Source organism: Pyrgilauda ruficollis, unplaced genomic scaffold (genome assembly GCF_017590135.1).
Source record: "Pyrgilauda ruficollis isolate IOZ18807 unplaced genomic scaffold, ASM1759013v1 scaffold15, whole genome shotgun sequence".
Taxonomy (NCBI): Eukaryota; Metazoa; Chordata; class Aves; order Passeriformes; family Passeridae; genus Pyrgilauda; species Pyrgilauda ruficollis.
The window spans coordinates 7,693,779-7,712,773 of NW_024513654.1; the positions used below are offsets into that span (position 1 = coordinate 7,693,779).

Below are 18,995 nucleotides of genomic sequence, written 5' to 3' on the forward strand. Positions count from 1 at the left end.
TTAGCTTTGTTCACAGAGCTAACCCTGCATGGAGCAGAGCTGGTGTAATCATTCACATGACTTTGCATATCCCTCTTTATTAGGACAAAAGCACATAGAGATGGTTTCTCCTTCAAAAATCATATGGGACAAGGAGAGAATGTGGGATAAAGACATATTTGCTATTAAATTTGTAAAGCAATCCACATGGGAGCGAGTAAAGTCCTACTCTGTGTGCTGAGGGTTAATCCCAGAGCTGTATCAGCTCTGAGCTCACCTGTGCACTATTGGCTGAGAGCAGGGGAGGGAGGCAAAGGCAGAAAATCCACTGCTTAATTTAGACAGTGACAAATGGCTTGCTGTGCAGGATGCTTCACTCCTGGATGTCTGGGGTGGTGCAGATGCTAAAAAGGGAAACACGTTTTCTCATATCTTTACAAGCAAGGTGTCATGGGTGGCAGCTCAGCCTGACCTGTGTCTTTTAGTGGGGCTGCTAAAGGTGGTGGGAGAGTGGAGGTCTAAATCATATATTATATTATAGTGGCATGCCCTGTCCCCCCACTTTCCCATACTGGGCTGGCTGACTCCACAGCACAGTTCTTTTGTCCAGGCATTTTTCTTTTGTACCCAGACATGTCAAATATGACATATATCTGAGTGCATCTGGGAGCTGTACTGCTCTCTCTGCATTTTAACCAGCACACTGCACTGTCTGCCTCCTCCTCTTTGTTATCTTGGCACTGCTGAATGTGTCATGTGCAAGGAATGGCAGTAAGGAAGGTGATATGGCAAAAAGAAAATGCAAGAAAGCTCAGATTCAAGGGGTGCAGTCTGTTAGACCCAGGTGTGAAACCAGAGAGCACCATGGTGGGAACCATTGTACACAAATTCAGGAAGGATTTGTCAGGTTTTTCAGTCTGCTCTGGCATATGGTTGTGGACCACTACTCTTACCTCACAGCCCTTTTATTTGCAGCATTTGCTAGTTATAGGTTAGACAGATACAGATTGTGCTTAATGTGATACTGAGATCCTGCCTGCATACGCTGATGACATTCAGCCAAGGGCTTAAATGTGCCTCATGCAGGCCTGAGATCATAATGGCTTTTATTTGTAGAATTTGGATGAACAAATGGTCTTTTCTTAGCCCAGCCCAGCCCTATTCACTTTCTATTTTAGGAGATAATGATAATTGCAAGCTTTTCATGTATATACCCAACAGTTTTGTCAGAATTAAAATCAGATTTATTTAAAAGCCATCTCAGTCTAATACAGCAGTACTGGGCTATTAGTTTACTTTGCTTCTAGACATTCAATGTGTCTGTTGTATTAGCAGAATGGAAATGATGTTAATTCCCTTTTGCAAAACACTTCAAGGAACCCAGAAAGAGTGTAGATGTCATTGGTGCTATAGAATAATAAAAGGATGTTGCCAACCCTTGTATTAAACATGAGCACAATACTAAGTCTGGTGCTCAGACTTACTGTGATTTGGCTTACAAAGAAGCAATTAAACAGTCAGAGGTATTTCATGGATCCCTACTTCCCCCATGTATCTGGTTTTGGCATCAATAAAGAAGCTGGACTAGGTGGACCTTTTGTGTAATGCAGTTTCTCTATTCCCACTGCCTCGGAAATTGTTTTAAAAATCTATTTATTGATTCTATTTCTGAGAAATTTCAGCTTCACTGAAGTTTCCCAGACAAAAATGAAAACAGCTTGGAAAATATAGCAGATTTTTTTGGGGAAAATATAGCAGGGAATGCATCACAGTGTGCCAGGCCCCAGGTTGGCTATGGAGGCTGGCACACCAGGAGTAAGCAGGCATGCTAGGGAGCTGAGAAATGGGTGCTGGTTTAAAACTGCAGCTCAGCACCCACTGGGACTGGGGGGAGGATCTCATTTGCTCATTTGCATGGTTTCAGATTGAGCTTAAGGAAATGAGGGCTGGAAGGGACCTCAAGAGATGATGCAGTATCCTCCCCAAACCAAAGGCCAGATCAGCATGCCAAAGCCACTCTGACACGTGTTTGTCCCTTCCTCTCCCTGTGCTGGAAATTCCAGAGCCTCCCTTGGTGACCTGTTCCAGCCTTTGCTGTCATCACAGACTGGCATGGAGCCTTCAGCTGTCATGGCAGAGCAGAGGGATACATTACATGGTGTCACTCCTTGTCATTTCATGATTTCAGCTTGTAACATAGAGTAGAGTCCTGCTATTAGGACATCTCAGGGCTGCTTTTCAAGTCCAAGTTCTGTCAAAAGTCTGTGACTCACATTTTGTCACAAGATACCACTGTGCTTAGTCCCCCTCCCCTCCTTTTTAGGGAATTTGAGAAGAAGAAGAATGCTGATAGGAAGAGAGACATGCAGTGGTGGATTCCTGGATAGCAGGAATGTGCAGCACATATTTGGGGTTCTTTTGGCCCGTTATCCAGCAAACCAAAGTCATGCCCTTTAGTCAAAAGGACTGACTCTGCTCTCATTATCAGTTGTGATAATAAACTTGGACTTGCCCTTTTGCAAGACATGGTGTTCCCTGGGCTTAAACCCATGAGGAGATGAAGGTTTTTGGGCTATACCTGCTCAGTCAGCTTGAGTGTTGGAGCCAGAGTGACGTTTTTCCTGCTGCCTGGGCTTTAACAGGTCACATTGCTCCGTTCTGTTTGTCTCCGTTTCTTGTCATTTGTTGATGTTTCAGGCATTCACCAAAGGAACACCAAGTCTGGGGATAGTAAGATCTGGGAAATCTTTTGTTCCAGGCTGTCTCTGTGGCTTCCATGAGTGGCTCAGCTGATGGGCATTCCCTTTCCACTTCACTGGGCTTCCAGGCCCTCCCCTCCCTCAGTGCTCCTGTCCCCTGAGGCTGGGCACAGAAGCACAACCCTTGCAGTTCAGTGCTGCCTGCCACATCAGTCTCTTCAGATCTTACCATGTGCTGGACTGCCCTTAACAGGAAATCTTTTTGAGCATTTTATGTTTGAAGGGAGAGGAATGGAAGCTTGGGGCTGAGCTAGAGATTTCTGATGTAACATGAGATATTGTGGCATCCCCTGGGACAGAGTGCTCCTGGCTCCTGGTTCCTCTTCTGCCATCAAGGTCCTCCAGTATTGATTGCAGTGAAAAGTGACTGCCAGGACAGTACCAAAACTCCTGAGCCAGAGTCCTTTTGCCTGTTAGAGACCAGGAGAGCTTCAGTTTCTCATAGCTGCAGGTGGACAGCAACACGGCCTCCCTGCAGCCCCTACTGCTGTCAGCCCTGCCCTGGGCTGTCCCTGCCGGAAGGTGTGTGCCCTGCAGGAAGGTGTGTGCCAGGGCTGTCCCTGGAGGCTGTCCCTGCAGCAAGGTGTGTACCCTGGGCTGTCCCTGGAGGCTGTCCCTGGGGCAGGGTGTGTGCCAGGGCTGTCCCTGGAGGAAGGTGTGTGCCCTGGTCCCTGTGCCACAGGCGGGGCTCTGCTGCCACCCAACGGGGACAGGACGAGTCCTGTGCCGCTCGCTCAGCTCCGTGCAAGCTCTCGGCGTCTCGCTAAAGCAGAACCACAGACAGCGGTTGCTGTAGAAGACAGGGACTTTCTGCAGTGAGGACTTCTTGGTGGCTTGTTCCTGAAAGAACTGAAGTTTGTACAGAGCGTGCCAGGTGGTCTTTGAATCATAAAGAGCATGAAAAACAGAAGTACTTTCCCTCTTCTGCTGAGAATGTCTATAAAGAGAAAGGTTGAGTCTTTGTGCAGGACCTGGGAAGGGTTTAAGGAAAGGAAGATGTACCTTTGCACTGCTGTGCAGTTCATCCCTTTGGCTACCAAATGCTGTGACAGGTGGGCAGTTAATTAAGGTTAATGAACCAAGTAGCTGACAACAAATGCATCTGTTTGCTTGTTTGCAGATTGTGCTGGCTGTGGAAGAGACATCAAAAATGGACAAGCATTGCTAGCCCTGGATAAGCAGTGGCACCTGGGGTGCTTTAAGTGCAAGGCCTGTGGGAAGGTCCTAACTGGGGAATACATCAGCAAGTGAGTAACCTCTGCTTCTCTTCTGAACTCATGGCACAGTTTTAGCTGCTAGCAGAGAAGAGCTTGCAGCAAAAATCACATCTGGAAGTCCTGTTTTGACCACCTTTCCATATACACCAGTCTTTGTTCCCAGTGAGAGCTGAACTGGGAAAGTGAACTGCAAAGTGCAACTGAAAGGTGATGTTTAATGACACCAGTCTGAAAGAGGTATAATTACACATTCCCATAGAGAATTGGCTGGTTTGTTGCACATGTTTTCTGTAGTAGCCAGATGAAGCATTGTGTAATTTTGCTTTCCAACATGTGATTTTGAGGGAAAAAAGTAGGAATTTGTGCATTTCTTATCTTTGCTAGATGAAAGAGTAAATGTGATGGAGTAATTGACCTGACATTGTATTTCTTATCTCCATATAAGAAACTAATGAAGAGGGTTTTGAGTGAAAGAAGGTGTAGAGGAAGAGAACAGGGAAATGATAAAAGAGCAGAAATGAAAATAGACATTTTTTCCCCCTTCAAGCATATAGCAAAGAGAAAAAATAAGGAAACAATGTACATTTCACAAATCTGTCATTTGGATGTGTGTAATATTTATAAGAAGTAGCATCTGTAATTTCTCAAAAAAAAAAATCTGGTGCCTGAGAAATTCTCCTGGGCTGACTAGTGTTTCCACTTTTACTGTATGTTCCTTGTTCACACTAAAATACTACATTACCTTACACTTAAAAGTAACTGCTTATAGCCTTGCAGCCTACCAAAGGCTTTTTTTTTTTTTTTCTGAAGTGAACAAAAACTGTCTGTTTGTGATAGACTGTGATTTCCTCTCAACCCCAGAGACAGTTACACTGATTCCCTGGAACTGCACCACCTGTAGGTGTAGAGAGTCTGCTCTAAAGAAGAAGGATTACTTCAGTAGTTTGTCCTGGATGCCTTCTCTTGATAGAAAATTAAGGAATAATTCTAAGACGCATTAGTGAGAATATGATTTTTGTTTCTTGTACTAAAAGCGTTTCCCTTGAACTCTCCCCATTTACTTGCGTCTGTGTGTAGGAGTTGCAAACTGAAGACAAATGAAGAGAGTAAGTCATGCTGTAACCTGTTTAATAAGAAGTGGTTTGTAATTTGTGAATTTTCTTTTTCAGAGATGGTGCTCCTTACTGTGAAAAGGACTACCAAGTTCTTTTTGGAGTCAAGTGTGAAGCATGTCACCAGTTCATTACTGGGAAAGTCCTAGAGGTAGGTGTTTTGTGAATTAGAGTTTATGAAGAATTGAGACACCCATTCTGTTCTCACATAACTGCAGGGAATACAAAAATTCTCATAGAAAGGCTTCCTGCTGATTCTAGAACAAAGTTGCTGCTTTTCAGAATTATTTTCAGTTTTAGTTTTGCAGTCATCAGGAAAAGTGTGTGATATAGAATTAATTGCACTAGTTTCTATCTGCAAAGCATATTGCACTGCTTATTCTGTCAGATTTAATATATTTACAGAATTAATTTGAGTACTGAAATCACTTTTGGCAGCCATAAGTTTGTCAGAACTTACCACATGAGATTTACACATGATCTGAATGATGCTGAGAAGGTGACGGGGAGAAATGTGTTGGAGAGGTAAATTATGTGTTCAGAAATGAGAAGGCAGAAGCCATCTGAATAATCTCTTTTGCTGGCTCTCATTTGGAGTCCTCAACGTTCTCATTGAGACCAGTCAAATCTTTTTAGAGATGTCAGCACCAACCTCCATCTGTCATGGCTCTGGTAAGTCCCCTTTGAGCTGGAATCCTTGAACTATGCTTGGGTTCCTCTGTGTCATGACTGAATTGTTTAAGGGGCCAAAACACAAAGGACCTTCCTTGTCATTGAGATATGAGAAACAAAACTCTTGTCCCTGTAGGAAATTCTGCTCAGTGGAAAGAACCTAAGCATTGAGCTCAGGTCAGGAGCTGGAGTATGTGTTTTTGAGCAAATAACTGAGAATATACCTGAAAGTGTCATAAAAAATAGAAGCAGCTGGAAGTTGCAAGAGACAGTGTGTTACAGGTTCCCTTCTTTGTGTCCCATCTACTACACATGTAAGACTCTGTCAGCCCTATTGCGAGAAGTTTCAGGTTTGACATAAGAAAGTATTGTGGTTTTAGTTGAGGAGGTTTCTCTGGTTCAGCATTCAGAGTATGAACCAGTCACCATGAGGGACTCAGAGTTCCTGTGGGCACCCTGAGCATTTGGAAGAATGCACTGGAAGGATGCACAGCTCTTTCATTAGCCAGACTCTCAGCTCACCTCCTTTGAAATGTGTATCTAATTCCTTTGGAGACCTGCACAGATAATTACTGAGAGCAGCTTGGGTATTCCCCTGAGTAGGAAGGCTGTGTCTCTGGCTTTCTTCTTCTGGCCTGCCACCATCTGCTTATCTATTCCTGTCTCCTGATGAGTTTTTGAAATTTAGCATTGTGTATTGGAGACACCGTAGTTGCAATGCTGTGCAGAAAGCTCTGCAGGAGAGAAGTAATTGGATTTGTGAGATTGGGAAACATAAAATAATTCTAAAATTGTTTTAGGTGTATATGACAGTTGCTGTATGACAGCAATGCAACCTATCAGATCAAAATGACAAAAGAGTCATTGGAGTCTGTGGAGGGCTGGGAAGAAATAAACTATTTCTATCTGGAGCATTTTGTGAAGTAGCTGTGAATATAGTAAGGTTCACTCATGTTACTCTACCTAGCATCAGTGAGGAAGAAACCTAACTGTTTGAGGGGTCATGAGCTGTATCCCATCAGAACTGGATAAACTGAGACTAAGGAAAGATTACTTCAATTGACCTGGAACTTGGCTGTCCATCATAATTTAAGGTAACATTTCAGGGATGTATCCCAGAAACTTGGTGCTCATTTTGGCCCCAAGGTGAGTTTCTCACTTCATAGTTCTTATTCTTCTATGGCTATTTATTATCAGAAGATGAGACAGCATTTGCTGCAGAAAGGAAGCATGTCCAAACTCTTACAAGGTGTCCCTCATCTAAGAGTCAAATCAGATAAAAAAGATAAAGTTTTTTCTATGTAACCTGGCCCCTGCAGCATCAGACTTTTCTGATGAATTAGAAACAGAACTTTTGAATGATCTTGTCAGTAATGGAAACCTTAAGCATGCTGAGTTCTGGTTACTGAGACTATAAATTTTACTTGAATATTTGTGGCTCACACTGGTTATCAGAGACACAAACCAAAATACTGCAGCAGAGGGCAGCAGTGGTTCTTAACACATAACTGAGACCAAACTCCTCGATGGCCTGTAGAAGTTGTGTTGCTCTGACTGCTGTCTGTAAGGTGTAGGCTGGCCGAGTCATAAAAAATTTTCACCAAAAAAAATTAGCATTGTGTAGCCAGGGAGGCCATTCAGACACTGTCTTCACTGAATTGCAGTGTGTATTAGCAGCTTGGATAGTCCATGATTAAAGTTCTGCAAGTATCATCTGGGAATGCAGATGCAGGACAGACATTCAGACACTCTGTGTATTTTAAGTGGTGTTGGAAAAGTTTGGAAGGTACAGGTGAGCAGCTACTATTGTTCAACAATCAGAGCAGTTTGTCACAACTGTGGGCTTGTTTAGTGGCTCTTCACTGTCAGAGGTACACAAAGTTCCAAAGGGACAGTACTAAATACTGCCTCGAAATATGACTCAAGGAACTAATAAGTCAGAAGCTAGCATGAGAAAATCATGTGTCAGCACGTGTGTGTGTCCCCTTGGGCAGGAGAGGTCATCTGAAGGATGGGGTCAGAGCATGACATAAATCTTCTGCTAATAATGGAGATGAGGTCGGAAGCAGCCACAGGAGATAATTCACAGAACAGGAAGCCACAGTTCAGAGAGGGCTGCAGACCTGTTTGAGGCAGGACAATTAACAATCTCCTTATCCTGTGTGGGAATCACCCACAACCTTTCAGTTCACCTGAAGTTTTCATTTAGATGAAGCTTGAGATCTTCACAGGAGGATTAGTGTCTTCCCTCTTTGTTTTCTTTGGCAATGTTTCTTTGGGAAATTTGGGTATTTTTGATGATTTATATCATGTGGGTTGTCTTGTTCTGCTGTTTCCCCTTTGAGAAAAACCATATTCTTGGTGTAAAGTAGCACCCTTACTGGAATTGTCTAGGTAGAGGTTATGTCTGCCCAGCCCAAATTATGCCTATTAACATGCAGTCAGAAAAAAAACCCAAAACACTTAGTATTTTGCCTTTGTTAATAAAAATGATTGTAGCAAATGTCCTGTAGTAAATGTAGCGATCAGTACATTTCATTTTATTTGTCAATAAAATAATTCATTATGTCAGAAGCAGAGTCTGCTATCTCATCTTCTTCACCCAAAGAAATTATTAGAAGTGGTTGAAGGGAATTATATGGTACATTGTGTACAAACACTTCCCTCTAATGGATCAGAAGTGATTAGCAGCAAGCCACTTTGGTGCTGCTTTATTTTCTGCTTATTCTTATTACATCTGTAGAAAAACTGAAGAGAGATGAAAGCATGAAAATTAACTTTGGGTTCACAGGGGCTGGTGCTGTCTATTTTACCCCTACAAGTCTATTTCACTTATTTTTTATTTAAAGAGAAGTTGAGATTCTTTGCAACATTTCAGACTTGCAACTCCTGCTTGTTTTGTCCCTCAGTATGGCTTTAGCACCTCTGAGAAAGTCAGATTTTTCAGTCTCCTACAATGAAGAGCCAGCAAGAGAGACAGCCACTCCTCATGTGGACCTAAGAGGCTTCATCTCAGAAGCAGCTATGCTGTGCTCCTGGAGCACCCTCAACAAAATCCATCAGAAAAGCCAAGGTTTGGGTTCAGACCAAGATTCAAGGACAGACTCCCTCCAGCCACACTGCAGAGGTGATCCCTTTGCTCAGTTAGGAAGTCCATTAGGAGAAAGACAGGACTTTGCTAATATCCCCAAATCATGGAGGAATGCTGTTTTTTTTCTAGGCTATAGATATAACAACTTTCAGTAGCCATGGAAATATGCAGGAAAAATACCATGTGCATTTAAGGCAGCTCAGATATTTCTGATGTATTATTTGGCCCATTGCTTTCTGTGACAAATACTCACAGATGAGATATGAGTGCATGCCAGCACAATAAATGTGGTAAATGCCCAATATGAAATAGATATTGCAACTTTCTTGAGCATACTGGATACTTTAATGCTTGAGATTTCAGGAAATGTTGCCAAGGCAACAGAGATCAGTGCTCTTCCTTGGATTTCTCTAGCAGAAAGGAATCTTTAGTTACAAAAAATTACTCTTTTCCCATTAACTCTTGTAAAAAATGTTTTTAGCAGGCAGTAACAGCATAGTGAGAGTGAAGACTTTACACAGACTTCCCACTGAGCAATGGTTTTCATAGCTTCAGGGTTTGCCTCTTGAAAGATGCCTGTCTAATCCTAAATCTGCAAATTTCTGTGCAGCTCCACAAGTCTGAGTAAACTTGACCATGCATTTAGCCATTTGAAAGATGTCAACCTAAATTACTTTTGTCTAATTTGTTTTCCATACACAGTATAACTGCTACTCCAGGGCTTAATTCAAAATATGTGAAATCATTGAGAAGCTTCCAGCTGACTTCAGAAAAGGGTGAATCATCCATGTATTCCACCTTTGCTTATCTAAAATGTCTTACAACACTTCTAAGCAGTATTCTCTTAGCTCTGCAAAAGAAGACATGAGGGCAGAAAAAGGTGGATACTTTGCATGAAATTGTACTAAAAGATTGAGAATAAGATCGAGTTTTTTACAATTTTCACCTTTTCCAGCTATAACTGATATGAACAGGATTTGATCTCAGCATCTTGACCATCTTGCTACTTCACACATTTATTTTTATAATGTTTTTTGCTTAATATTAATTAGGAAAAAAAAAAAGGCAATTGTGTGATTTCTCCTGGCTGTGCATAGCTCTAGTTCCTACTCAAGGGGCTGCTGCCTGCCCTGGGTTTGCTTCCTGTGCACTGTTGAATCTTGCACCCCACCTTGTAAGCAGTGGCACAGTGCCATTTTCACAGATGGACCTGAAAAGAGTCCAGGCCACCAGAAGGTTCCCTTGATTTCAGACTGCAAGGTCAGGTCAAGTTCTAAATATGTTTGTGATGCTGTAGTTTATGCTGAGCTGCTCCTGATTGTAAAGAGGAGTAGTAATTTAAGATGTGGTACTTAACATGAATGAAGTTCAGTACTTGTATATACTGTTACTTAAATTGCCAGAATTTTAAGACGTCTTGTCTGTGCTGTAACTAATTCTGAAAAATGTCAATTCTGACACACCTTGACTTCTGAAGTTAGAAGGAAATTACACTAATTATGCAAGGAGAAAAACAAACAAACTGTGAAAGCTGCTACATTTGTCTAAGAAAATTGTATCTGTATTTAAGAGGCAAATAATGTGATCCAGAAGAGCCTGTAAGTTTCTTCAGATGTTGTTTTCAGAGCTAGATTTAGAAACCTGTGCTGTGAGGGATTCAAAGAAGTTTCTGCTGATTCTTTAGACATGAATGAGTCTGTTCTAAGTACTAAATAAATAAACAAATAAATATCATCACAGAACAACCTTGCTGGTTCCAATACAAACTGTAAATTATTTTTTTGAACAATGCCTGTCTATGTTGTTGAAGTGTTGCCTCCTGCAAACACTCACCCATGCCAGCAGCTCTGCTCATGTGAGTATTAGCATTCAGATGCTGCAGTTGATTGACTTTCAGAGACACCCAGCAGATTGCATGTTTAAGTAATCTGTTCTAAGGAGACTTGGGCTCATAGTTCATGTGAAAACATCATCCTTCTCTGCAGAGATCCATGGACAAAGTTTTGTTAGGTACTTCAGTACAGTCATGTATCTGGTCCTGTGTTTTTAAAACACTTTTTAGATTGAGGAGCCATTTAGAGAATCTCTTAAACTGAGATTTATTTCAATTCTGTTCAGAAATGTTAAATGAAAAAGTAGCATATATTCTTCTGCCAAATAAAGTATTTAGCAAGGCTGTTTTCATAACAATAATACAGGAAGTATCACAAAATATTTAATTTACTGGATTTTAATGATGCAACCTGTACTGGTAATACAGGTTAATGTGAAGTAAAAGTTCAAACACTTTTATAAATGAAGCAATTGATGAACCAAACAGAGACTGATGATAGGATGGATCCAAACAGTATATTAAAGTTGTGGAAAAATAATATCCCTGAAGAATGCACTAGCATTCTGTTTTCACAGCATTAGGTATCTTCTGCTTTAGGTGTCTTACAGGCACGGGAGAGACTTTGCTCTCAACCAGTATCTCCTACACACACCAAAATAATTCAGGGGAAACAGCCACATAGCGTATGAGAGGCAGCAGTAGGGTTCAGTGTATGATTTGTTAGTTCTGCGACTTGCTTTGTTTGTGTTTAATTTTACTGCCTTTAGAATAAAGGAGAAAATGTGACCATGTTGCTCGAACATCCCAGGTAAATGCTAACAAAAGCACAAGCACGTGCTGTGGTCATTTGCCCTCTTAGTCAGGTGTGCACAAAAGAGCACAGGATCTTTTTTATTGTGGAAGATACCTGGGAGAGATCAGATAGGATCAGAGCACAGAGGCCATTGAAAACTGCAGTGTTCCTAGAGTGTGCCTGAAGCATGCTCTCACTCCAAAATGTGCAAACAGGATCAAGGCATACAGGTACCAGCGGGAAGTGGCCCCAGCACTCGGGCTGCATCAGTCTGAATTGGGCTAGTGTACAATCTCAGTGAAACTCCGTGTTTGTAACAGAGCTAGACCAACACCCAGGAGGCTGTATAAATTCTTCAGAAGCTGTGGAAGTAATATTTAATAACTTCCAGAGGAGAAGAGTGCCGAGTTCGAAGTCAGCAGACGCCTCTCCCCAATGTGAATTGTGCGGCCTTCAACCAGTGCCCCACAGGAGTGCTGAGGAACGGCCCGGCCCGGCCCTGCCTGGCTCGGGGTGCTTTTCCTTTTCCTTTTCCTTTCCCTTTCCCAGAGTGGGATGGCCGGGTGGGTTTAGTGTGCAGGGAGGGCGATGTGCTGGCTCTGGTGGGTGTGTGCAGGAGCAGGAGGAGGAGGAGGAGGAGGAGGCTCCGGGCTGCTTGCAGCTCCAGGCTCAGCAGAGCCCGCGGCACCGCTCTGCTCCTGCCCGAGCCCCAGAGGAGCTGAGGAGGAAATGGAGCTGGAGTGAAAAAAACCCCTCAAAGGTAAACAAAGCCCTCGCTGTGAAAGCAGAGCTGGGCTGGAAAGGGCCACGGCTGGCCTGGGGAGGGCAGGGGCGCAGCTTTGGGATGGAGCTGAATGGCTTGCCAGGGCATCGTAATGGGTACTTGTACTTGTGTTCCTGTGCACCAGAAGGAAATTTTTTTTTTAAAGGCTGTGTATAATTGTGTGGTTTAGATAAAGAGAGTGCAGGTACTTTTAAAGTGCCAGGAAGAGAGGAGAATGGCACAGAGCTTGGGCTGTTTCTGATTGCAACTGATTGCTGTGCATGGAGGAAAAATGTAATTCTCTACCTTAAATAATTCTTGATAGAGTTTCTTGGCTCTTTCGATCACTTTGGAGATTTTTTTGCATAGAAATAAGATTAGCATTTGTTTCTAGTTTCCCTGTGTTTTTGCTGAGAAATGTGTTTTATCAGTTAATGTGGAGTGCTGATTTTTTTTTCTTAATGTGGGGTTTGTTTGGATAAAAACAGGGAAATGAAAACTTCAATAATAACTCAAAATATGGATAAATGGTTCAGACAGGTTGGCTATGTAGCTGAGTAGCAGCATACATATAACTTAATTTAGACTACCCTTCCCTGATGAAAAATAAATACCCTGCTGTAATTACTGAGAGCACACCAGGCACAAGATCAAAAATCTAGAATAAATATATCTGTACTAAAATAATAAAAATTGCTCGATGTAAAAATCTTTCTAACATGATTTTAGTGATTCCCCCCATCAAAAACTGAATTTGGCAGGAGGGATATCTGTAGTTGGGAAGGACTTGATTTATAAGTATGTGAAGTTGACAGAGCCCTAACAGAAGTTCAGTTGCTATGGCAGCATAATCACAAGGCATTAACTTCCCAGCAGTGGTTTGGAAACCATCCTTCAGTCAATTTGAACATCAATAGGAAGGGGAGGAATGTTAAGAGGATGTAAAGATGGTGAATAATAAGAGCAGGTTGTAACAAGTAATTTGAAAAAATAACCAATTAAAGCTTCCTTATTGCTACAAAGGGATTTGTGAAATCTCTCAGGTGCTTATAAAATTATGGCTTATCTTTATAAATTGCTTTTATGAGCACAGTGTTGCTGATTAGGATCTATATATCCTGCCAAAGCATCTTCAGTGCCTACCTTGTTGATTTACTTAAATATTCTCTAGTGTGTTTCTTGTACTAAATATTGTACAAAAAAACTTAGGCAGACTGATCAAAATTCTTTAAAATGACATTTCAGTAGAGGCATTTATACGAGCACAAAGTTTCTTGCCACCACCAACAGCCTTTGTGGCAAATAGCCACCACAGGTATTCCAGTAACATGGAACAGACAAAATAAGTAGCTTTTTCATGTCTTAGAGGTGCACAGAACAAATAGCAGCTTTTAGTAGAAGAGTAACTTACTGGATGAGCATATCATTTGTGTTAGCTAACTGTATGAAGAATTCAGTTGTACTGCAGAACACATCTTGTTCTCTTGGAGCAGACACCTTTAGGGAAAACATAATACTAAATTTTTGGTTTTTGGCCCCCATTGCTTCCTCTATCCATCTTTTAAACCTTTGCATTGTGCTGGTCCTACCTGCCAAAATCACCCACAGGAGATACAAAACGAGTCATGATCCCTGCACCAAAGTGTTCAGACTGAAGCAGAAATTCCTGCAGTGTCACAGCCCCTCTGGCAGCTGGGATGTGGTGCCAGGGGAGTGTGGCTGTGCACTCTGCAGCAATGGGAAATTATTTCAGTTACTTTTTGTTTCTCCTGGACTGAAATCACAATGAAAAATGGATTAAGTGGTGAAATATTCTTTGCAGGATTCTGATGTTTCATTTCTAATTCCTGCTTTAAGTCTTCTATCAATGAAAAGTTTACAACTGACTTCTAGAAGACTAAAGTAGAACTTATACCTATCTCCCATAAAAAATAATTGTAGGGAAGAATGCAGCAATAACGTGTTTGAAATCTGAGAAGGGGGGAAGAGCCTGTTGGGGCAAGTCTGTAGCTGTCACCTGCTTGTAGGAGACTCCATCCGGGAATTGTGCTCAGCACTCACTTCATGGCCACCTCTCTCTTTTGTCTTCCTTGGCAGGGTGTTTTCCTGAGGGGCAAAAAAAAAAAAAAAAAAAAAAGAAAAAAGTTAAGAAAAACAAATACTAACCCAAAAGATATGTTTGGAATCTCTAGGGACTTTGAAGTCCACAGCATTAACACCTGTCTTTATTGAGCAGGTGGTTTTACAGATGAAGAAATGGGAGTATTTTATGGGTGATTAAATGTTTGAAATGACCACCTGGAGCACTAGATGGGTAGATTTTATTTATATGCTTAAGCTACATTAGAACATCATACAGGTTTAAAACTCTTTGGATAGATATCTGGGATGTGTGACATTTATTAAAAGCCTTTTTTCTTTTAAGAGGGAAAATAGCCCGCAGTAGGAGATACGTCTTTGCATCACCAGCAATGCAGATACTCTGGCATTTAAACTGTCTGTGAAACTAGTTTAGGACTTTTTGTGGTTTGCAGAGGTCAAGGAAATAACTCTTATAAATCCTTTGAGTATAAGTTAAAATATTAAGAAATTTACTTTTACATGTAGGATTTGGAGAGAGAGATTTGTTATGCATAAAGATGGATTTGCTGTTGCTTAGACTTCTGTAAAGCAGTTGCATTTTTGCTGGAAACTTTTTTCCTGGGAGTGAGGAGAGTGAAAATTGAGGTACTAAGAAACTTTAAGCAGATTTATCTCACCATCATCCTTGAACTACTGCTGTTGGGGCAATATCATGGAGATGCTGTAGTCAGTTGAAGATCAAATGGCAGCAAATGTTGGTAGATACCACTTTCTGCTTTATGTCCATCACTCTTTCCTGTTCATCACTACAGTAATATGTGGGTAAATAGAAATCTTGATTTTTATGTTAAGCTGAAGTAAATAAGATAGGGAGTAAAATCCCTACTGTGTCTTGGCTCCAACATGCATTCTCTGGATACTCCTGCCAGCAAGATTTCAAAAATGTACTTGTGTAGTTTTGCAGCTGTAATTGGAAATCATGTATATCAGCAATTAGAAGACTGACAAATAGGAAAAAAAAAAAAAAAAGTACTTCTGCCAAAAAGAAAAGGCTCTGCTTCTAGCAGAGTTCATGTTGGTGGTCTTAACATTAATCAAAGTTGTCCTTTTTGAAAAACAGTCAACTATTGCTCTGCACTAACTATCCACTTCTTACCCTGATGTCCTTTCTTATTTCCATATTAATTTTAGTGTAACATTAACACTTTGGCCAGAATTACAAAACAAGGATTCCTGAGAAATGTCTGGATGTAGTCAAATACAGGCTCATAACTGATATTGGATGCTTGTGGTGTGACTGGGAAGAAAAATATTAGAAGTAAATTTGTCCTTTCCCTAGGTTGTCATTTGTTCTTTGTTGTGACCTCTTCCTGTAAGAGATACCATCCAAAGGTAGTGGTCAAGGATAAACCCCCATTCTTTAGACTTTTTAAAGCATTATCAGATCAGACTGGTTGCAATAGGATCAGTTTCCTACAAGAGCAGGCTCTAGTCACTAATACAAAAAAATATTCCCTTCTTAATTCCCACACAAGATGCTTTTCTGTCAGAACAATCCATCAGTCTCCATGGTACAAACAGCCATAAATTATATGTTGCTTTGTTTCTTACAGGCTATTTTGTTTTATATTCTCTGGTTGTTTTCTGTGGATGCACTGAGCCTGACCTCATGCTTAGTCGCTTTCTCCCCTCCTTTGGCCCTTGCAACTCTTGTTTCTCTGTTGTTTTTGGGACACTCCCTGTGAAGTGAATGCAGCTATCAGAATGGAGCCCAGGCTTTGCTGAATCACATGCCAAAGCTTGAATCGTTCCTCAATCAGCCTTCTGACAGACAGCTGGAAAAACAGTTCTGTGGGAGATGAACAAGAAAATTGGCTACAGGTACTTAGGTCTAGTGCTGTCCCGTGCTGGTTTTCTGAGAATGTTCCTCTTCCTGGCTCTGCTGGAAGCATTAATTTTGTTCCTGGGTGAGTTGCTTAAACTCCCAAGCTCTCACTTTCTTCACCAGTCAGAAGGTGGTTTGCACTTGCCCACTGAACTGTTTAACATGAGTGTTTCCTGGAGCTGTTCTCCCAGCCTTTCCCAGGGCACAGAACTCTGCCACAGTGCTGAGCTCTCAGGTCAGTAGCAATTTTGGGGCTGATGCAGCTCACCCAACCCCAGAACTTCTCCTGGTGTTGTGCTTGAACTGTCTCAGTGAGCCACAAGTCAGATCAGCCAAAGCTGCCTTCTAGCTGCAAGGCATTTGCTCTTTAGCCAAGACAGGTCTCAGTGAACTGATTTAACTCTCTTGGAAATTTTTCCAGTGTGACCTGTGCTCCCTGGGAGCTGCCTGATGCATTTGTAAAATCTTTTCTCCATGAAATGCCCACTGGAATAGATCTTAAGGTCAGAAGCACTGCTAAAGTCATCTTGCTTGACCTTCTCTTTTCAAAATCAGAGCTTTTCCGTAGAAACCAAATGAAAGCTTATCCTTTGGGAAATTACCCAGTCATGAAAACTGCAGAACAATTGCAAGGCAAAAAATTTTCCCTCATGCTGCTTAAATTACCTTTGCTTTTTAGAAACTTCACCTTGTTTTGAGGTTAAATTTGGCTAACTCCAGCTTTTTGATGCCACAGAGTTTTCAGTGCGATTGAAAAGCTCCTGCTCTTTCCTGCTATTCTATCCTTTCTCTGCTTTTAATCACCTGTCATCGTGATACAGTCCCTCTGAAGCCTTTATCTGAGAAATTATTTGACTCTGAATCCTTCAGGATCACAGCTGAAGACTCACATTGTGTTGATGGTTCTGCACTAAATTCCCTTCTGCAAATCCACGTGGACACACCCACCGGTGTTACACAATTTTTTCTGCTTTTCCTTTATATTCTTTGTACGCATTAAATGATCAGAAGGGCAGGCCCTTTCAGGTACTCTGTGACAGCCTTTCCTGGAATATTTTAATGATGTTCCCCAGCTGCCTTGGTCAGTTGCTGTTGCCCAGACCATGGCTCAGCCTCACAGGACCTTGCCTTCTCGATTTGCAGATATTTTCCATCAGTCTGTTAGAACACACTTGGTTGGTTTAGATGGCTTAAACAAGCCCTGCCTGTGAGTCACCAGCAGCTTTACCAGGGGAGGTTTTGTGTTCTTGCCTTGGCCAGCAGTACCTCATGCTGTGAGTTGAAGGAAGTAATCTCAGAGGTATCTGGCTCAGCAGAGCCTCCCCTGCTATCAGAGCCATCTGTCTGAGCAATGCCTTCTACACTCTCCTTAAGCCTCTTTGAGTTCAAATTATTCAGGTCTTGAATAATTTGTAAATCTTGGTTCGTTAAAAACGCTGTTAAAAAAAAAAATCTTGCTCAATAAACAGTATCAAACAGGAAATTGGCATTGTAAAATACAGACCCTAAAAATACACATCCTGAATACACCTGCCTTTTCTATGTCATTTTTCATCATTTTTCAGCTACAGCTAACAAGGGAATTTTGCCTGATCTGTTTTTGGTTTTTTTTCACATTGTACTGTAATAAAGATTTTTATTGTCTTTAAACATAATGTCCCTAGTTATTTCTATGGTAAATTTATCTTTACAATTAGTTATATTTATTTCTAATTTAATTACTTAGTAATTGCCTTTTTTTCCCCCTTTAATTAATATTATCTCATTTCTTATGATTAGGACCCAGCAGAATGTCTTAAAAATTGTTTGGTTTTCCTTTTATGGTTATTTTAAGATCTAGGAATATGTATGTTCCTTCCAAATGCCACATGCATGTGTAATTATATATACACATCTAATTCTGCTCTCTATTTCTGTTTGTGCACACATGCAATCAAATCATCTTTGGAGATACATGCTAATTTTTGAAAACGCTAAAAAGATTTTATATTAGGATGAGGTGCAGTATTTGTTACCTGCTGTCAGGTGCAAGACTTTCTGATTTATGAAACAATCCTGTTGAGTTGTTTTTTTTTAAGACACAGAGGAGGTTTGTTACTGACTTTCTAGCTAAATTTCAGCAGGTTGGAGTCGGCTGTATCTCTACTGACTGAGGAAGTTCTTTCCAGTTCAAGGAGCTGTTGTTGCAGCACTGCAGATGCAGCTGCAGTGGATGTGACCTGCTAATGCACAAACATCAGGCTCTGTCATTCGAGGTCCAGCCAGAGGAAGGGGTCGAGGGACCAGCAATCACTTCATGTGCAGAGTTAAAAGGAGAAACAGGGTGGTGTCTCCCTCCTCAATTCCATATTCCTGGTAACTCAGTGGCTCTGTCATCCCCTAACGAGAGGAGGATTTGGGAAGCGGGAGATTCCTGGTGTTACAGAAGATTGGACATGGTGTGTATCCGGTCCAAAACCCATTCCCAGGGCTCCCTGCTGTCCCTTCACTTGTGCCACAGGGCTGGCAGTCGGCACTGATCCAAGCCAAGGGCTTTGCTCTGCTCTCAGCAGGCTGGGGCTGGAATGGCTTTCACACCGTGCTGCAGTCATGGGGCACTCGGTACAGCTCAGCACACCTACACTGCACTCCTGCAGTCAGCACAGGCTCTTTTCTGACTGCTGCAGTCAAAATTACAGTTATTCCAGCACTAGGCTCTTTGGAAAGGCCCTTGGCACTATGGTGGAGTTACTGTAAAGTAGCTCTGCTGGTTAATTCTACTTAAAACTAGTCCAGCAATATGAATGTGGCTATAAGCAGGTCCTTCAG

At 41.6% G+C, this 18,995-nt stretch overlaps 1 protein-coding gene across 15 annotated transcripts in view; it reads left to right on the forward strand.

Annotated features, from left to right (window-relative positions):
- Positions 1–18,995, forward strand: part of ABLIM1 (actin binding LIM protein 1) — a 139,867-nt gene that overhangs the window by 65,904 nt on the left and 54,968 nt on the right. For all 15 annotated transcript variants that reach the window (XM_041460935.1, XM_041460940.1, XM_041460936.1 and 12 more), the window contains exons 5-6: positions 3,859–3,985; positions 5,125–5,218. In XM_041460935.1, the coding sequence (XP_041316869.1) occupies positions 3,859–3,985; positions 5,125–5,218 (221 nt within the window). The remainder of the gene's footprint in view (positions 1–3,858; positions 3,986–5,124; positions 5,219–18,995) is intronic.